We start from the raw sequence: 21,546 nt of genomic DNA on the forward strand, positions 1-21,546 counted from the left end.
ATGGGTTCTCAGCATCAAGATGTTAGCAGTCCTATAATCACTGACAAGTATTCACTGCATGTAGCTATTGAGACTGTACATTTGATTGATTGTATGGCAAGGGGGAAAAAGATGCACAACCATCGTGAGTACAAAGGGAAGCACCTTTTGTCCTCCACGTAGATCATGTTAAGAAAGGAACGTGTTCTCCAATTTAGGCGCATGGGATCATTTATTGTGTGTGAGTGTGTTTTGTATCCCTGATACCCTGAATAAAATAAATGGAAACAGACCACATCTACTGGGGCTACGTCTTATGTTTCTTTAAGATAAAGGTAGTCCCCTGTGCAAGCACCTGATCATTAGTCACATCCCGATGTTTACTAGGCAGATGGTATTTACAGGGTGGTTTTTAGGGTTAATGCCAGTTCCCTCTTCGCCACCGGCTGGAGGTTTTTGGGACAGAGCCTGAGGAGGGCAGGGTTTGGGATGGGGAGGGACTTCAATGCCATAGAGTCCAATTGCCAAAGAGGCCATTTTCTCCAGGGGAATTGATCACTATCGGCTGGAGATCAGTTGTAACAGCAGGAGATCTCCAGCTAGTACCTGGAGGCTGGCAACCCTAGTGGCTTTGCCATTGCCTTCTGTGACAAACAAAGAGTTAATCTTTGAGAGAAGCTCAGAGAAAGGGAGAGGGCAAAGCTAAGGAACCCACTCTCTCTGTTCTGAAGATAGATTCAGAATTAGATTCTGATATTGGTAACCTGCATGATCAGTAACTGTGTATGACTCTGGGAACCAGAGGGTTCAGATTTACCTAAGCTGGTATAAAACAAATCCTGTGGAGTGACAGGCAGAGACTGGGAGGAAAAGGGCCCTTTCTCAGGTCACTGGAAGGGGGTAGGCTCTGGGAAGGAGATATTTCAAATACTGAATGTTGTTTAGGGATCACTGCCACAAAAGTGGGGTATATCTATAGTGAGAACTGGAAGAGAGATCTGAGGAGAAATCTCCATACTTCTGTGTTTATCTGGGGAACAGAGATTGTATGGTCTCCACCTTCCCTGATAGCTAGGCAGCAGAGTCTGGATGGAAACATCCATAAGAAGTTCAGGGAACTGAAGTTGTGAACTTAATCTAAGAAGTGTAATTCTGTACCATCTAAGACTTTTGCCTTCTCTGAAGTAAAACTTATAAAAGAGCTCTGGTTCTATGCTGCTCCTACATACAGGCCATTTATGTGTGGGAGGTTTTGCCTTGAATTTGCCGCTCTCTAGCTGCACATTTCCCCCATCCAAATTCTCAAAACTCTGCATGGAGGCTTATTTTTTTAGTTTTGAGCATTTGGATGGCGAAAATGTGCAGCTAGAGAGAGGCAAACCCAAGGCTAAACCTCCCATGCATAAATGGCTACAGTTTCCCCTCCAAAACTATCCCTTGTACCATGTTTAATAAATCTCTGTTTCTTGTTTGTTAACTTGAAAAAAGCCTCTGGTGTCTCATTTCTACTGAGGTAAAATAAGGAAAGGGGACTAAGGATAAAAAATTAAAACTCCAATCAAACATTTTGACAAGCAGTCTCTCTCTCGCTCAGCACACACGAGGAATTGTGGTACCTTCCCCAGTCATCTACACTTTATCTATAGTAAGCTGGGCACTCATTTTACTGACCTCGGAAGGATGGATGGCCAAGTCAACCTTGAGCTATATATTTAGTGGAGTAGAAAATAAAAAGGACAAGGGTCCAGTGGCCAGGGATAATGAAGCCTTCCATTCTTCTGGCTAGAAGTTTTATTATTATTATTATTATTATTATTATTGCCGTCAAGTCACAGCTGACTTATGGCAACCCTGCAGGGATTCCAAGGCAAGAGACATTCAGAGGTGGTTTGCCACTGCTTCACTCTGCCTAGGGACTCTGAGCTATCTTTGTGGTCTCCCATCCAAATACTAACCAGGGATGACCCTGCTTCGCTTCTGAGATATGATGAGATCAGGCTAGCCTGGGGCTATCCAGGTCAAGGCTTTATTGTTTTCAGAGGCCTTTTGCCAAGGATCTAATAATATACTTTTACTAAGCTTGCTTCCTTCCATAGTTTTCCAGATTCTGGCTAAAACAGCATCTGGAAAACATGGGCAAAACATGTGGGTAGAGCGAGGCAACCGCTGACAGGCGAAAAAGGAATGCAATATCAAAAGGAAGCCCTGAAGTGATTGGCAGGGGGGTGACCATGGGGGAACGTCCCTGCATAAAAGGACTGAGATTCTTAGGACAGGGGTCTCTCCTCTTTGTGCAATAAGCAGAGCTCTAAATCAAATAATCATGATCCTCCAGAAGGAGGAGGAAAAACTTCACAACACACACCCTCTCAAATCAAGTTATCTTTCTGAAATTGAACTGTGATAGACTCCAGGATAACTTGCCCACAACTTACACAGGCTGTCCAACTTCCCCTCAAATAAGAGATCTGTTCTGAAAGGTAATCTTCTCCATGGCTTCACTGGAAATTATTTTGTTGCAAATTAACAGGCTTCAAGACTATTCACACCTAATAGCATCAGTTTGGTGTCTCACTATAGGAACGTGCTCACTGGCTTCAAATTTGTTTCAGTATTAACAGCGTAGTTCATTCTTTAAAGTGTGTGTGTGTGTCTTTCCCCCCCTGTACTAAAGCATGACTCTGAAATCCAATTTACAAATTAAAATATAATTTGCATTTTTGGGTAGTGTGACGCCTTATTCCTGGCCTGCTACCACAAAAAATACCCTGCAATTCTCTGTGCTTTTCTGCTTTATCTGGAGCTTACACTGAATATGGAAATAGCCCCATATGCTGAGGTTTTTTTCTTGTTGTGGTTGTTCACAAGTGAACAGCAAGGCAACTGTGTGCTCTGAAAGCCAAGATACACTTTGCAATTAGGTATCTTCCTTACAGATTGGTCTCTTGTCCTGCAGGATGTATTGCCACTGTGACACCAAAGAAAGACGAGATTAAAAATAAAATGAAAAAATGAGAGCTCATGTCACTGACCTGTTTTTCATTTTCATCCTCCAGCTTCAGCCTGTCCTCTATGCAGTTCCTGGCCTGAAGGAAAGCCTTCCTCTGTGCCCTCTCTGTCAAAATCCTCACAAAGACCCCATACAAATTTACACTGACAAAAAGGATAGCATTGGCCACAAGCTGTAAGGGGAGAAAGAAGGGGACAAAAGAGAAATATTATAATACACACATTCTCACACAACTCTCAAGTTGTTATCATGTCTACAACCCAGGCGCGTCCATGATATTCTTTCAGCGCAAAAAGAAATGTGTCTTGCTCATTAGAGGTCATGGGAACATGCCATGTACCCCTGACCACTACTGTCTGACTGGCAGCCGCTCCCCCAACCCTGCTAGTTGCCATCCTTTAAGCTGGAGATGCTAGCAAGGGGACTTGGGATCTTTCCAAGCAAAGCATGCACTCTACCACTGAGCTGCAGCCCTTCTTCTTATAACTGTCTCCAGTGGCTGTGAATCTTGAAGCTGGCACCTTGTGGCCAGGCATGAGGACCAAGCCACCTGATACTGAATTGATACTAACAGTGGCACTTTCACACATACTGAATAATGCACTTTCAATCCACTTTCAATCCACTTTAACAATAGTTTGTAAATGGATTTTTTTCACACAGTAAAATCCAATTACAAAGTGCATTGAAAGTGGATTGAAAGTGCATTATTTGGCATGTGTGAAAGAGCCCAACAAGTCTTGAAATAGCATAATCATCAAGACCAGCCAGCAACCAGTCAAGAGGGGCAGTGGGTTTGGAGCACTGGGTCATTTATGGATAGGGTTGCAAGGTCCCTCTTTGCCACTGGAGTGAGGTTTGGGGGCGGAGCCTGAGGTTTGGGGACGGATCCTGAGGAGGGTGGGGTTTGGGGAGGGGAGGGACTTCAATGCCATAGAGTCCAATGGCCAAAGCAGCCATTTTCTCCAGGTGAACTGATCTCTATTGGCTGGGGGTCAGTTATAATAGCAGGAGATCTCCTGCTATTATCTTGTGGTTCAGTACAGGAGCGAAGAATACTTATAAGTGCAAACAAATATTTATATGCTACCGTGTCTAATATAATACACACTTCATAAATATACAAAAAGAACCATTCATACAGTTGTAACACACATACACAAAATCATCTCTAGGATGGTGGTGAATGGAAAAAGTTCAATAAAAGGTGCAGTTTCTCTCAAGATATGCTCAACAGTCTTCTGTATTCATTCCATGCAGGTAAGTAGAGGTAATAAATATTAATTCAGGAGGAATAACTTCATGGAGGATACGGCCGTTTCAAATTCTTGACAATTTGAATTCTTCATCAGTCCTTCAAGCATTTTCCTCTTATATTGCACATCTTGATAATAAATTACAAAGTGCTGGATATAGTTCAATTCCCACGAAGGGTAACATTCACTTGTGAACTATATCCAGCACTTTGTAATTTATTATCAAGATGTGCAATATAAGAGGAAAATGCTTGAAGGACTGATGAAGAATTCAAATTGTCAAGAATTTGAAACGGCCGTATCCTCCATGAAGTTATTCCTCCTGAATTAATATTTATTACCTCTACTTACCTGCATGGAATGAATACAGAAGACTGTTGAGCATATCTTGAGAGAAACTGCACCTTTTATTGAACTTTTTCCATTCACCACCATCCTAGAGATGATTTTGTGTATGTGTGTTACAACTGTATGAATGGTTCTTTTTGTATATTTATGAAGTGTGTATTGTATTAGACACGGTAGCATATAAATATTTGTTTGCACTTATAAGTATTCTTCGCTCCTGTACTGAATTTCTTATCCTTTGATACTAGTACAGTGGTGTCTATTTTCTCCTCCATTATCTTGTGGTTGGCAACCCTAACCTTACCACTTGTTGTAAGGAAACACTGACTTCAGAGAACAGGGGAGGAAAGGTAAGCAAGGAGACCAGAAAAGCAACAGGACAGGAGATGCCTTGTTGGTAACCTTTCTGCTGTTAAAGCTGGGTTGCCAGCTCTGGGTTGAAAAATACCTGGAGAATTTGGGGGTGGAGCCTGAGGAGAGCGGGGTTTGGATAGGGGAGGGACTTCAATGCCATAGAGTCCAATTGCCAAAGCAGCCATTTTCTCCAGGGGAACTGATCTCTATCAGCTGAAGATCAGTTGTAACAGCGGGAGATCTCCAGCCACCACCTGGAGGTTGGCAACCCTATGTTAAAGCTAAAGGACACTTGAGACTGATCACCACAGCCAAGCAGTGGGTGTGGGCAGCTGCATTCTGACCCATGTATAGGGTTGGCAACCTCCAGGTACTAGCTGGAGATCTCCTGCTATTACAACTGATCCCAGCCAATAGAGATCAGTTCACCTGGAGAAAATGGCCACTTTGGCAGTTGGACTCTATGGCATTGAAGTCCCTCTCCTCCCCAAACCCTGCCCTTCTCAGGCTCTACCCCAAAAACCTCCCACTGGTGGCGAAGAGGGACTTGGCAACCCTAACCATCCACCAAGATGGCCATATGCATAGTTTAGTCCTGCTGTTGCACTGGCACGAACAGTGAACTGGAAGGTTTCAAGCAGGGGCTTACATTTCTAGCTCTTGCGGCTGGAGGAAGAAGCGTGGAAATCAGAATGAAATGAAATCAGGACAAAGGATGCATGCTCCAGTTTCAAACAAGGGCTCTGAGTGCTGAAAGCTGCTTCGCCCACAACAAAGGTCTAAGAAACACAATTTCTGTTGCAAATTCTTAACCTGAAGATCACCATTCTTAGAAACCTTAGATAATCTGACCCCACCCCACCCCTCGTACCACTAAATAGGATGGATCCCCATAAACATACCATTCAAATCCCTGGGCCTTTTGAATGACAAAGCTGATTCCTTTGAATTAACTGCACCATAGAACTGCTTCAAGTGTTGGTTTCAGAAATAAAATAGGAATGTTTCTTTCAAGATTCGTTAAGACAGTATACATGGAATGGCTTTGTGGGTGGAAATAAACAAGAGTGCAGCAGCACCTTGAGTAATAACAAATGTTTTATTCCCACATAGACTTTTTTATTTATTTATTTATTTATTTGATGTAATATTTCCAGAAATTTTGAAACCATGGGGGGGAAACATTTTTTTCTGGTGGTTTTGCTGAGGGGAAACAGAAACTTTTGGGAGGATGGAAATATATGTAATACTTGCCCTGACCTGGCTAGCTTGATCTCAGAAGACATCAGAAGCTAAGAAGGGTTGGTTGGAACTAGTTAGGAGTTGGATGGGAGACCACCAAGGAAATTCAGGGTTGCTATGCAGAACCAGTCAACGGCAAACAGGATTGCCAGCTCTGGGTTGGGAAATACCTGGACATTTTGGGGGTTGAGCCTGGGGAGGGTGGGGTTTGAGGCAGGGAGGGACCTCAGCAGGATATAATGCCATAGGCCACACTCCAAAGCAGCCATTTTCTCCAAGATAATTTATCCTGGTCGTCTGGTCATTGTTCGTAATAGCAGGAGGTCACCAGGGGACACCTGGAGGTTGGCAACCATAACGGTAGGGTAATAGCTGGATATCTCCTGCTATTACAACAGATCTCCAGCCAACAGAAATCAGTTCACCTGGAGAAAATGGCCGCTTTGGCCTTTGGACACTATGGCATTGAAGTCCCTCCCCTCTCCAAACATCACCCTCCTCAGGCTCCACCCCCAAAACCTCCCACCTGTGGCGAAGAGGGACCTGGCAACCCTACCTAATGGCAACCACCTCTGAATGTCTCTTGCCTTGAAAACCCAATGGGGTCTCCATAAGTGGGCTGTAACTTGATGGCAAGAAGAAGAAGAGTTGGTTTTGATACCCTGATTTTCTCTACCTAGAAGGAGTCTCAAAGCGGCTTACAATCACCTTTCCTTCCTCCCCCCACAACAGACACCTTGTGAGGTAGGTGGGGCTGAGAGAGTTTGAAGAGAACTGTGACTAGTCCATGGTTCACTCAACAGGCTTCATGTGGAGGAGTGGTAGGATTGCCAGGTCCCTCTTCACCATTGGCAGGAGGTTTTTGGGGAGAAGCCTGAGGAGGCGAGGTTTGGGGAGGGGAGGGACTTCAGTGCCATAGAGTCCAATTGCCAAAGCAGCCATTTTCTCCAGGTGAGCTGATCTCTATTGGCTGGAGGTCAGTTGTAATAGCAGGAGATCTCCAGCTAGTACCTGGCTGTTGTCAGAAAATAACACAACCCCAAGGAATGGTTGGCAACCCTAAGGAACGGTGAAACCAACCTGGGTCACCAGATTAGAGTCAACTTTTCCTAACCATTACACCATGCAGGAGAGAACTTCCCATGCACCCGGACAGCTCTTGGCTCATGAAATCAACCACAGTTCTGACATGCATGATTCTTGATGACTGTGGACACCCCCTTATATTTTTGTCATCTAGGGCAGGCGTTTTAGAGACCTCTGATGGACAGCTACGAATGTCTGGTGGGATAAATTTGGTTTGGTGGATCATAAGCTGCATAGGCCCATCCTTGATTTATAGGAGGGGATGAACACCATGGCGGGTCTGCGAATCTCAGTCTTTTGAGTTGTTAAGAGGAAACTTATTTATATAACAGAATGCCAGAATTTCACAAAGAAACACTGCTTTCTGCCTTGTTTCCTTCTGGGGCTCTGTAATCTGATTGGCTGCTACTGAACTAAGAAGGCTTCACAAACATCCTTTCAGAATCACATGGGGAAAAAGTCCCAGAGATTTCTGCAATCAGTCCTTTTGTCATGAGCAGCATGCTGATGCACAGTAGACCCAAGTAGCACATTTCAAAAACGGAGGAGCCAGATAGAAGAACCAAAGAGTTCTACTCCAGAAAAGAAACAGCTATTCTTTATACTCAGAGCTCAGCTTACCTAGCGGTCTTATCACACGTTGCATAAAGGTTCTTTTCCACACTTTATAATTCACAGTTACCCTCACAGTTCTGACCTGAACCTAGGGTTTCCAACCTCCAGGTGGTGGCTGGAGATCTCCCACTATTACACATGATATAACAGTGACAGAGATCAGTTCCCCTGGAGAAAATGGCCGCTTTGGCAATTGGGCTGTATGGCATGGAAGTCCCTTCTCTCTCCAAACCCTCAGGCTCCACCCCACAAATCTCCTCGTATTTCACAATCCGGAGCTGGCAACCCTACCTGAAGCTAACTACACATGAAAATAATTTCATTAATTGAATACTGTATTATCCTAGCCTTCCTCCAAGCTCAAAGTAGCATACATTGTTCTCCTCTCCATTTTTATCCTCACAACAACCCTGTGAGGTAGGCTAGGCTGAGTGTGTGTCAGGTCACCGAGTGAGCAGTGAGGATTTGAACCTGGCTCATGCAGATCCGAATCCAACACTTCAACCCCTACATTGCTTTTTATTTTATTTTTAGAAAATTGGTACACCACCCATCCAAGCCTGCTTGAGGCAGCTCACGACTGAAACGATAAAACAAAACTAAGCAAGACCACAAAGCAAAGCCAATGAAAAATTATACTGGTAAAACAAATCAATAAAACAAGCCCAGTAAACAAAATAAATTAAAACCAAGTCAATTAAAACCACCAATAAAAACAAGCCGTGACATATGAGCACTGTACAAATAAACAGAGCAGTGTAAAATGATATTGATAGAACAGTCCATAAATCAGCTAAAAAAACATGGACCCTCTTAATGATCTATGCTGGTCTGAGGACTACACATTAACTGTTACCGCTGTTTCAGACACAGGATTGTAGCCTGTTCAGTGTTAAGGGTAATATATGTATTTGCCTCCCCTCACCCAAAATAAAACTAGGTGGTTGCTGACAAATTACTGAAGCCACAAGCTAGTACTTTCATCACAATGGAGCATTATTGAAGAAGAGGAAGAGGAAGAACAGTTGGTTTTGATACCCTGATTTTTTCTGCCTCGAAGGAGTCTCAAAGTGGCTTACAATCTCCTTCCCTTGCTCTCCCCACAACAGACACCTTGTGAGGTAGGTGGGGCTGAGAGAGTTCAAAGAGAACTGTGACTAGCCTAGGGTTGCCAACCTCCGGGTACTAGCTGGAGATCTCCTGCTATTAGAGCTGATCTCCAGCCGACAGAGATCAGTTCACCTGGAGAAAACGGCTGCTTGGGCATTTGGACTCTGTGGCATGGAAGTCCCTCCCCTCGCCAAACTCCACCCTCCTCAGGTGCCGCCCCAAAAACCTCCCACCGGTGGCGAAGAGGGACCTGGCAACCCTAGACTGGAAGCTGGCAACCCTATTCATTACAACATCTGACACTTACTTACACTGAAGTTTCATCACAGACAACACAAGGGATGTGATTCCTCTGGTAGCCAGTATCCTCCTTTCAGAGAGAAAAAAATAGCTAATTGCACTCTGAACAGGCTGCCTATTTGGGGATACAGTGCTGTAGAGTCATTTGTTCATTTCATTCCTTCTATTTTCTCTTTTGCTATAAAATGGGATTCTGGGACCGTTTGAAATTCTTGCAAGCTGGAGATGATGGCTACAAATCGTACTGTCCTGATTAAGCTAAGATCATTCAGCCAGGAAACGGCCCATAGAATTATTCCTTGCTCCAATGCAGAGAGAAGAGACTCCCAGGAAAACATTCTGTATCACATCTATGGCTTGCTCTAACTTTGTTTAAAATAATTTACCTCCATTTTTAGTGCTATGATGCACACTCCAAGCAGTTTATTATGGGTTGGATCCGGCCAGCTTTTTCACTCAGGGCACTTTCACCCATGCTGAATAATGCATTTTCAATCCACTTTCAATGCACTTTGCAGCTGGATTTTACTGTGTGAAATGGCAAAGTCCACTTGCAAATGCTCATTTGAAAGTGGATTGAAAGTGCATTATTCAGGATGGGTGAAAGCACCCACAATGTCACCCTATTTCCCTCCATATTACAGCCCCCGCCCCACATGGTTTTCGTACATTCAGGCCCCATGATTCTTAGCGTAAGCCTTTTGTTGGTCAAAGAGGTCATCTTCTTCCTTCCAGAAAAGCTGTCTGGATCCAGTCCAATATCAACAAAATTCAAAAAAATCTACATCACAATAAATTGACAGACGGCAGATAAGAAAACCAGTACAATAAGATAAGAAGCAGGTGCCCAAGTATCAGTGGAGCCATCAAAAACATTAATTACTTTAAGCCCATCAAAAGAAAATGATTTAATCAATTTTCTGAAAACCAGAACCGAAATGTGCCTCCTATGTCCCTAACTCCCCACAGGTTACTTAGCCCAAATCACCAGAGAAAAACAGGAAATAGATGGTGGCCACTTGGCTTGACTTACAAGAAATATACCCTTAGTTCAAATCTTCACTCCTATTTACTTCAATCCTATTTGGCAGCTGAGGGAGAGGTAGTAGCAGAGACTCTGAAGGAAGGTAATGGCCCCCGTGGCTTGCTCTCTTCCCCTGGGGTAAGTAGTCAGCCTAGCTGCCCGCCAGGGAACAAAAGCAAGGGTTTTGCTTGCCTATGCTGGCAGGCAGGGCTGAAGAGAGTTGAGGGAGGGGAACAGATAGATGCAGTCCAACTGATATCTTTGAAGACTGGGGGTGGGCGTAGAATAAATGCTTAAGACTTCTTCCCGACACGCACACACCCCGACAGTAAGGAGCACATATACACTGGGGAGATGTAAGAGATATCAACAACGATGAAGGAATCAGATCATGTCTGTGTGAGAGAGAACAGCCGATTCAGTGACTGAGATCTCTTATTGGTTTTTAAAATCCTCTGGGGAGAGGACACACGACACGGGAGTCCAGCTGTTCACATGAAAAGCAAGGGCATGCCTAAGTTAAAAAAAAAAAAAAACTGGAGTGTGCAGGCAATAAGATCTAACCCTCCTCCTGCAACATAATGTTAAATCATTGCATTCTGATGATTAGAAGCATTTTTCTTTTTCTGGCCAAGTTCCAAATTCAGAAGTCAGATGGGCCCGGAAAAAAATGCTGACATTGAAGGAGCACTGTGAGATAAGATGGGGAGAAACAGGGCTTTGTTTCTCCTTTTCGTACACTCTATTTTTGTGAAATTGTGAGATGTACAGTTTGGTGCTCCCCCCTCCCCCCGGGGCAATTCTCTGCTTGAGGATCCATGCCAGTACAAGGCTTCCCTGCGTATGGTGTGTAAATGACCATTTTAATTATCTGCAGAACAAAAAGGCTTTCTCCCATCTGCCTTAAATTTGGGTGACTGGTACAACTAGGGTTACCAACTCTGGGTTGGGAAATACCTGGAGATTTTGAGGATGGAGTCTGAGGAGGGCAGGGCTTGGGGAGGGGAGGGACTTCAATGTCATAGAGTCCAATTGCCAATACAGCCATTTTCTCCAGGGGAACTGATCTCTATTGGCTGGAGATCAGTTGTAACAGCAGGAGATCTCCAGCTAGTACCTGGAGGTTGGCAACCCTAACCTGGAGATTGGCAACCCTAGGTACAACTCCTGTAAATTTTCATCCTTATAGTAGACATCCACTGAATTTACTTTCTAGCTTTACTTTCCATATTTAAAAATCCAAATAAGTTTTCAAAATGCACTTTCACACATGCCGAATAATGCACTTTCAATGCACTTTGCAGCTGGATTTTACTGTGTGAAACGGCAAAATCCACTTGCAGTATTGTTAAAGTGCATTGAAAGTACACCGAAAGTGCATTATTCAGGATGTGTGAAAGGATGCTAAATAATGTCTGTTTTGTTCGTACAAGATGTGAAAATGTAAACTGAACTCAAATCCAGCCAAAGCATTAAAGTTGCTTTGTAGTACATGGTTACTCTTTTGTAAAATACCCCAAATATTTAGATTAACCAAGTACCATTTTAAGGTTGTCATCTAGAAGAGGCGGCAGTTGTCTTGGAGTTATGGTGCACTCTCCAAAGAAGACCTGCTTGCTTCCTTCTAGGGTTTTTTATTATTATTATTTTAAAGCTCTTTTAGAAGAGTTGGTCATTTTTAAAACTTTTACTATGTAAGCTGCCCTTGGCAAGCCATAAATGTTGCAAATAAATAAACAAACACAAAAACCGTTCATTAAAAAAAACAACTCGACACCATCTTATTTATCTTTTCAGGACGAAGAACAGCCCTCCCCCACCCCTGCTTTGGCACAATACAGCCATCATCACGCATGGTTTACATGCCAATTATGAAAGCCCTATAGCTAATACACATGCAGTTATATAGAGACATCAAACAAAACTTATAGGCTCTTACAGAAAGCATGTTAAGAGCCTATAAGTTTTGTTTGATGTCTCTGTATAACTGCATGTGTATTAGCTATAGGGCTATAGGGCTTTCATTATGTTTAGAACTCTGTATCTTTAAATTGTTAAAGTCGAGCCGTACTCTTTACCCACGTGACCGTACTCTATTTAACTGGGGCGGTAACATGGCAACTTTGCCAACGCAGAAGCATTGTAAGTTACAGCTAGCATGTAAGTACTTTGATAATCTTCTTTCTGATTAAGCATGCTTTTGATTATTGTTTATGCCGATGTACTGCATATTGTTATTTTGTTTATATAGTGGCCCCTGAGGAAGGCTGTCATTTTAAGCCGAAACAGAAAGGAAACCGGACTTCTGTAGGATTGTTCCATCACCTAACCTCCAGGTAATGGCGGCACGTGGGCTCACAGTTAAAAAGCTAACATTAGTCAAAATTATGAACCTTGAGAAGGAAATCAAAGAAAATTCTTAATTATAGAAATTCACTTTATATAGTAGATGAAATGGCTGTGCACTGTAAACAATATAACTGTTACTTCACAGTCATGAAATTTACAAAAGAATGTAGCAAGCAGACTTAAGTATCCAGTCTTCCAATTGACCAAATTTACATAGAAGTACATATAACAAAAATTAATTTTCTTAAATTATCAATTTTTAAGTGGAGCTTTGCATCTTAGGTAAAAATTGATAATTTAAGAAAATAATTAAACAGTCACATATGTTTATTATACAAAATGTTTATTACAGAAACAAAAATCGGCCAACTTTAACAAAATTGGAACATGAGCCGCTTTAGAAGTCCCACAATACACAGCTGACGAAGTCACCGAAATGTGTGGTGACCGGTTACACGTCCTGTTCCTTCCGTTCTGGACACTTCTGAAATTTTCACAGGACGCTTTACAATTCGCAGGCTTCACCTGGAAAAAGAAAAATAATTCCTAGAAGGGTCCTTTATCTTTTATTTCGAGTTTTCCTTATCTTTTATTTTGAGTTTTTCTTATTTTGTGTTTCCCTCGCCTGGGAATTTATGCTGACCTAATTGGTCATTTATAGACTGAATATATAAGTCTGTTGTTTTTCTTATGGACTGGAAATATAGTCTGTTTATACCATTAATTTTTGTTATATGTACTTCTATGTAAATTTGGTCAATTGGAAGACTGGATACTTAAGTCTGCTTGCTACATTCTTTTGTAAATTTCATGACTGTGAAGTAACAGTTATATTGTTTACAGTGCATAGCCACTTCATCTACTATATAAAGTGAATTTCTATAATTAAGAATTGTCTTTGATTTCCTTCTCAAGGTTCATAATTTTGACTAATGTTAGCTTTTTAATTGTGAGCCCACGTGCTGCCATTTCCTTCAGTTTTACTAATTACGGCATAGGTTCTTATCTCCAATCAACCTCCAGGTAATAGCAGAAGATTTCCTGCTATAACAACTGATCTCCAGCCGGTAGAGATCAGTTCACCTGGAGAAAATGGCCGCATTGACAATGGACTCTAAGGCATTGAAGTCCCTCCCAAACTCTGCCCTCCTTAGGCTCTGCCTCAAAAACCTCCCGCTGATGGCAAAGAGGGACCTGGCAACCCTACTGGAGCTCCACAGTCAAGTGGCGAGGCAGTAAAGTGGTGAAGCGGCAGCGGCTCCTTCTGGAGCCAACGCCGCACACTTCCAGCTAGGGTTGCCAGGTCCCTCTTTGCCAACAGTGGGAGGTTTTTGGGGTGGAGCCTGAGGAAGGCGGAGTTTGGGGAGGGACTTGAATGCCATAGAGTCCAATTGCCTAAGCGTCGATTTTCTCCAGGGGAACTGACCTCTATCGGCTGGAGATCAATTGTAATAGCAGGAGATCTCCAGCTACTACCTGGAAGTTAAGCAACCCAAATTAACACCACTGTACCTATACACAAGGTTAGTAAAATAGTACAGACAATAGCATACCAATTGTATATAACAACAAGTGTATTAAAGTAAACAATTAGCAACAAGCCAATCAAATAGCATAAGCACAACCAATGTACAGAATATACAGTCACAATCACTCCAAAGTAGAAGTCTTCAGATGCAGAAAGATAAACAGGGATACAATTGTTTCAATTCTTTCCGATCTTCATCAGTCCCGTTTCTGTACAATAAGTGAATAATTATATATCAAAATATCCAATAACATTCCTATCCAACGTACACAAAACATTCTAAGTAAAATTTTACTTACAATCATCCGTTTCAGTTTTGCTACTACTCAATCTCAGCTCACATAGCTTCAGTTGATTTCTACTTAGCACAGAATATTCAATCCCTTCATAGGGTACAAAGAGCAACCATATCCTTTTCCAGCCGGTATGCATCGGCTGGAAGTGTGCGACGTTGGCACCAGAGGGAGCCGTTGCTGCTTCACCTCCTCACCACTTTGCCACCTCGGCGCTTGACTGTGGGGCTCTGGGCTGCAGGCTGCGAGGTGGGCTAAGACCCCGGCTGGTGTTGGGGGAAGGCCGAGGAGGGCACTGGGGAGAGGGGGAGAGAGAGGCAGGGTGGGGGGAAGGAGCCCCCGCTGCCGCTGCCCTTCTTCATTTGTTTGTCCCCATCCCCTCTCCCTGCGTGTTCAATTTTTGGAACGTGGGATTGGAAGGTGTGAGATAGGACAGGGACAAACAAATGAGAAAACAGCCATGCGTTAATGGCCAGCGAAGCAGAAGAGCACTGCAGAGGGAAGGACCTGAATTTGCGTGCTTGCAAATAACAGGAAATCTTTTCTTAAAAGATGCAACTCAGATAAGCTGACATCACAGGGAATATTTTTCCCCACATGGTTTTCAGATGAGAACAAAAACAGCAGAAAAGAACAGGTATTATATTTCTTGTTTTGTTTTTGTTAAAATCTCAAGTGGGTTTTTATATCAGAAGAGATAGGTGCTTCCTATATGATGTTATTTTTTCTATTACTTCCAAGACAGACTCTCAAAGTGTTTATAATCTCCTCTGGCTTGAATATCAGTTAGCATAATGGTTCTATTTCTTCAGATGCATTTACCTGAAGAGAACAACATAAGGATCCACTTGTGAGCACAGGCTACGATTAGAGCTAAGCAAACATGCCAAAATGTTGTTTTGGGGAGGAAAAAACAAAATTCAGAATACAAATTTAGGTTCGGTTTCTAAACAGCCTCCTAGTTCTGCACTCTGATATGCAGCAACAGAAATGCCCAGGGCTCGAACCAGGCTCCCAGAGTGAAAGCAAAGCAGCGTCTCTTGCAGGTAGGGTTGCCAACCTCCAGGTGGTGACTGGAGATCTCCTGCTATTACAACAGATCTCCAGGTGCCAGAGATCAGTTCCCTTGGAGAAAATGGCCGCTTTGGAAGGTAGACTCTATGGCATTGAAGTCCCTCCCCTCCCCAAACCCTGCCCTTCTCAGGCTCTATCCCCAAAATCTCCAGGTATTTCCCAACCTAGACCTGGCAACCTACTTGCTGACTCATTTCTGCCTTGAAGGGAAGATATACTTTTTTTTGGGGGGGGGGGCATAAGAATAGTAACCAACTCTTGGATATATTGAAGATTTAAAAAAATTAGAGTGTGTCTTGGAAGAGAATTTGTTATGGATACAATTTTATCTTGCAATAATTTTACTCATGAGGAATAACCACATGTGGTCTGAAACAGATTCTATGCCAAGATACTACCAAGACAAGAAAAGAAAAGGAGATTCATGTTATATTTCTACAGCTGTGGTTCGCTGGCCTCACATGTAAAATATAATTTCAAACAAGCTTCTGTTTCTGCCATAACAGCTGGGACACGATTAGGCAGTACGTGCTTTATTTTTCTACCTGCATATCCCATTCAATACTACTTAATTAGGGATTCTGTGAAACAGCTGCCCTAGTAGGGTTGCCAGCTCCCCCCTCTGCGTTGGCAGGAGCTTTTGAGGGGCAGGGCAGAAGGCGGTGATCCTTTTTGAGTGGCCGCAATGACATCACTCCCAGGGTAAACCTAGAAATGCAGCATTGTGCAGGACATCCTTTGGGGGCAAGTGCAAGAGCATCCCACATGATGCTGTGCCCCAAGTTTACCCCAGAAGTGGTGCTGTCGCAGCCGCGCACACAGGATTGCCACCGGAGGGGAAGCAGGAGCGCTTCTGCATGCAGCCTAGGGCTGTCGATTCGGTTCGTCCTGAACCAAAAAACAGCCAAATTTCCCCCGATATGGCAATTTTTAGTTCGGATGGAATTGAACTCAAAAAAGGCGGGAAAACGGGGAGCCGAATTTGGCGGGTTCGGGGTGTTTGGCGAATAAATTTGGCAAATTCAGGGTTCGGCACAGCAGCATAACCGTCAGTTAGTAAGCAGCATTCTCCCGCGGCCAATCGGTGACCAAGCAGGGTCTTCTTCTGGCCAATCAGTCGCGATTGAGTGCATGAGCCCAGCTGCTGCGCGGCCCGGGGAGAGAAAGAGAGAATTTCTGTTTGTGTGAGAGAGAAATCCCCGTGGGGGGGTGCATGTACACATTCGCTCCTTTCCGTGGCTTTAGGGGGCACATTTTTGGGGTAGAGTCCCCATACTTTCAGCATAGCTTCAAAGGACCCTTCTTGCAAGAACCCCCAAGTTTTGTAAAGCTGGGATAGGGGGGGCCGAAATATGGGCCCCGAAAGAGGTCTCCCCCTTAATGTGCATTTTATTCCATTTACAGCACATATTCGAGCCATTCCGTGGCTGCAGGGGGCGCATTTTTGGGGGTACAGCCCCCAAACTTTCAATGTAGCTTCAGAGGAGCCTTCTTGCAAGAACCCCCAAGTTTTGTAAAGATGGGATCGGGGGGGCGAAATATGGGCCCCAAAAGGGGTCTCCCCCTTAATGTGCATTTTTATTCCATTTACAGCACACATTCGAGCCATTCCGTGGCTGCAGGGGGTGCATTTTTGGGGGTGCAGCCCCCAAACTTTCAGCGTAGCTTCAGAGAAGCCTTCTTGCAAGAACCCCCAAGTTTTGTAAAGATGGGATCGGGGCGAAATATGGGGTCCCCCCCTTTTCCCTATTGGGATGAATGGGATCAGCCGATCCTGTGTGCATCTCGAGAGCGGCAAATCCAAGGCAAAACCTCCCGTGCTTAAATGGAATCGTACTGGATTACCCAGTCCTTCCAGTCCCTCCTGATGGAACAGAAGACATCCACAGTAAGACCCCTTTTGGGACTTTAATCTATATTTTTTTTCCAGGTTTAATTGGGGAGGGGAAGCAGAGTCTGTGGGGGGGCAGTTTCTGTGGGGGGGAAGCCAAAGGAGGCTTTTGCCCATTCTGCCAAGGGGGGGGGGTGACCGCTCACATCTGCGGGAGTGTGTGTACTGCTTTTAAAGTTTTAAAGTTTAAAGTTGAGTCTGTGCGGCGGCTAGCAAGTCTCTCTCCGCTCGGCACCTTTGATGTCGAGCCTCCTCCTTGGTGTTTTTCACTGTTTTTGCCTCTAGCCTGGGGTTGAGTGCAACGGGGCGGTTTGCGTGAGATCCCCTGCGTCTTGGATTTGGGTGCACCGCGGCGCCGTATTGGTTGGAGAGGTGGGGGGTGGTGCTGGTGAGACTTGCTTGAGTTTGGTGGGGTCATTTGCATAAGGGGGAGCATCCCTCCACCATGAGAAGAAGGAGCAGGGCAGAAAATACAAACTCGGGGGGGGGGTTGCACGGTCTGTTTTGCTGCTCACTCAAAAATGTTTTTGCAAAATCTGACTTTCACAATACATTTGCACGGTCCAAGTCAACTGCTCCTTTTTTCCTTTTTGCTGAGTTAATTAATAGCATGCAATGCACAGCTAGATTGCCTCTCTGGCTTGGAGTTTGCAAATTTCAATTGCACACTCCAAAAGTCGCGTATTTCTCCTATAGCTAGCCTGGTGCGCCTCTGTCCTTTCCATGGTCGCTCACGTGTTGCTTTGCATTGCAATAGTTAGCACGGGAGGTTTTGCCTTGGATTTGCCACCCTCTAGATGCATAGGATCGGCTGATCCCATTCATCCCAATAGGGAAAAGGGGGGACCCCATATTTCGCCCCCCCAATCCCATCTTTACAAAACTTGGGGGTTCTCGCAAGAAGGCTCCTCTGAAGCTACGCTGAAAGTTTGGGGACTGTACCCCCAAAAATGTGCCCCCTGCAGCCATGGAATGGCTCGAATGTGTGCTGTAAATTGAATAAAAATGCACATTAAGGGGGGACCCCTTTCGGGGCCCATATTTCGCCCCCCCTGATCCCATCTTTACAAAACTTGGGGGTTATTGCAAGTAGGGTCCCTCCCAGCTACCCTAAAAGTTTGAGACCTCTACCCCAAAAAATGCCCCCCGGGATCACGGAAAAGGGCCAATAAGTGGCTTTATTTCGGTGGGCGATTTTTTGGGGGGGTGACCCCTTCTGGGCCCCAAATCATGGGACCCCCTGACCCAATCTTTACACAACTTGGGAGTTCTTGCAAGAAGCATCCCCTCAGGCTACCCTGAAAGTTTGGGACCTCTACCCCCCAAAATGCTCTCCCGGAACCACGGAAAGGCGCGAATGCGTTTTTAATGGCTTTATTTGGCCGAATTTTTCCCCAAACTTGGAACTTGGTGCTGAATTCCATGGATCCGAATCGGGGGAGTTTGGACTTCGGCATTTCCTGAATAAAAACAGGCTGAATTTTGCCGAATCTGAATTTTACCGAATTTTTTTTTCAACAGCCCTAATGCAGCCTGGTGGGAGGGCTGTTGATTCGGTTCATCCTGAACCAAAAAACAGCTGAATTTCCCCGGATTCAACGGTTTTTAGTTCAAATGCAACCGAACTCAAAAAAGGCTGGAAAACGGGGAGCCAAATTCGGCGAGTTCGGGGTGTTCAGAGAATAAATTCAGCAAATTCGGGGTTCGGCACAGTAGCATAACCATCAGTTAGTAAGCAGCATTCTCCCACGGCCAATTTGTGGCCAAGCAGGGTCTTCTTCTGGCTAATCAGTCGCGATTGAGCACGTGAGCCCAGCTGCTGCGTGGCCCGGGGAGAAAAAGAGAGAGTATCTGTTTGTGTGAGAGAGAAATCCCCATGGGGGGTGCGTGTGCACATTCGCTCCTTTCCGTGGCTGCAGGGGGCGCATTTTTGGGGTGCAGCCCCCAAACTTTCAGCGTAGCTTCAGATGAGCCTTCTTGCAAGAACCCCCAAGTTTTGTAAAGATTGGGTCAGGGGGTCACGAGATATGGGGCCCGAAAGGGGTCCCCCCTTAATGTGCATTTTTATTCCATTTACAGCACACATTCGAGCCATTCCGTGGCTGCAGGGGGCGCATTTTTGGGGGTGCAGCCCCTAAACTTTCAGCATAGCTTCAGATGAGCCTTCTTGTAAGAACCCCCAAGTTTTGTAAAGATGGGATCAGAGGGTCCAGAGATATGGGTTCCCCACCTTTTCCCTATTGGGATGAATGGGATCAGCCGATCCTATGCATCTAGAGAGCGGCAAATCCAAGGAAAAACCTCCCGTGCTTAAATGGAATCATATTGGATTACCCAGTCCCTCCTGATGGAACAGAAGACATCCACAGTAAGACCCCTTTTGGGGCTTTAATCTATAATTTTTTTCCGTGTGTATGTGGGGGGGGGGAAGCAGAGTCTGTGGGGGGGGGCAGTTTCTGTGGGGGGGGAAGCCAAAGGAGGCTCACCTCTGTGGGTGTGTGTGTACTGCTTTTAAAGTTAAGTTTAAAGTTGAGTCTGTGCGGCGGCTAGCAAGTCTCTCTCCGCTCGGCACCCTTGGTGTCGAGCCTCCTCCTTGGTGTTTTTCACTGTTTTTGCCTCTAGCCTGGGTTTGAGTGCAACGGGGCGGCTTGCGTGAGATCCCCTGCGTCTTGGATTTTTTTCCCATTTGGGGGGTGCACCGCGGCGCCGTATTGGTTGGAGAGGTGGGGGTGGTGCTGGTGAGACTTGCTTGAGTTTGGTGGGGTCGTTTGCATAAGGGGGAACATCCCCCCACCATGAGAAGAAGGAGCAGGGCAGAAAATACAAACTCTGTTTTTGTTTTTTTTGTTTTGCATGGTCTGTTTTGCTGCTCACTCAAAAATGTTTTTGCAAAATCTGACTTTCACAATACATTTGCACGGTCCAAGTCACCTGCCCCTTTTTTCCTTTTTGCTATAGCTAGCCTAGTGCGCCTCTTTTCCTTTCCATGGTCACTCGCGTGTTGCTTTGCATTGCAGTGGTTAGCACGGGAGGTTTTGCCTTGGATTTGCCGCTCTCTAGATGCATAGGATCGGCTGATCCCATTCATCCCAATAGGGAAAAGGGGGGGAACCCATATCTCTGGACCCCCTGATCCCATCTTTACAAAACTTGGGGGTTCTTGCAAGAAGCCTCATCTGAAGCTACGCTGAAAGTTTGGGGGCTGCACCCCCAAAAATGCGCCCCCTGCAGCAACGGAGTGGCTTGAATGTGTGCTGTAAATAGAATAAAGATGCATATTAAGGGGGGACCCCTTTCAGGCCCCATATCTCAGGTCCCCTTGACCCAATCTTTACAAATCTTTGGGGTTCTTGCAAGAAGCGTCCCCTCAAGCTACCCTGAAAGTTTGAGACCTCTACCCCCAAAAATCCCCCCCAGAGCCGCGGAAAGGCACGAGTGCATTTTTAATGACTTTATTCGGACGAATTTCCCCCCGAACTCAAACTAGGCGCCGAATTCCACGGATCCGAATTGGGGGAGTTTGGACTTTGGCATTTCCCATATTAAAACAGGCCGAATTCTGCCGAATCCGAACCATACCCAAAAAAATTTCAACAGCCCTACCTGGTGGATTGGCAGGCAATTGCCCACCAGAACCAGGCATATGGCCACCCTATGCCCTAGTCCAACTTGGACCAGAGCAGGGCTTCACCAGCATGTGCAGAACCCTCCCTAATCCGCTTGGTGCCAAACCTGGAGGCCTATATGACCAGGCACTTTGGAAGGTGGACTCTATGGCATTATACCCTATTGATGTCCCTCCCCTCCCCACACCCCATCTTCCTCAGGCTCCACCCCCAAAATCTCTAGGTATTTCACAACCTGGAGCTGGCAATCCTAATAACTGTCTGACATAACAACGAATAAAATGCTGGCTCAGTTGTTAGTCTTGCCACTCTTTTCACACTATAATGTACATGTGCATTACAGAAGCTAGGATCTTAATATTTGTGTTAAGTGCTGTCAAGTCACTTCTGACTCATGGCTACAGGGCTCTTGTTATGTTCTTAAGAGGGGGGATGCCTCTTCTAAGAGGGGTGTTTGCAAT

The 21,546-nt window shown here is 44.8% G+C and overlaps 1 protein-coding gene across 1 annotated transcript in view; it reads right to left on the reverse strand.

Moving 5' to 3' along the window:
• Positions 1–21,546, reverse strand: part of ADCY1 (adenylate cyclase 1) — a 227,356-nt gene that overhangs the window by 145,110 nt on the left and 60,700 nt on the right. Inside the window, exon 2 of the mRNA XM_056857493.1 lies at positions 3,012–3,161. Coding sequence (XP_056713471.1) covers positions 3,012–3,161 — 150 coding nt within the window. The remainder of the gene's footprint in view (positions 1–3,011; positions 3,162–21,546) is intronic.

Source organism: Euleptes europaea, chromosome 11 (genome assembly GCF_029931775.1).
Source record: "Euleptes europaea isolate rEulEur1 chromosome 11, rEulEur1.hap1, whole genome shotgun sequence".
Lineage (NCBI taxonomy): Eukaryota > Metazoa > Chordata > Lepidosauria > Squamata > Sphaerodactylidae > Euleptes > Euleptes europaea.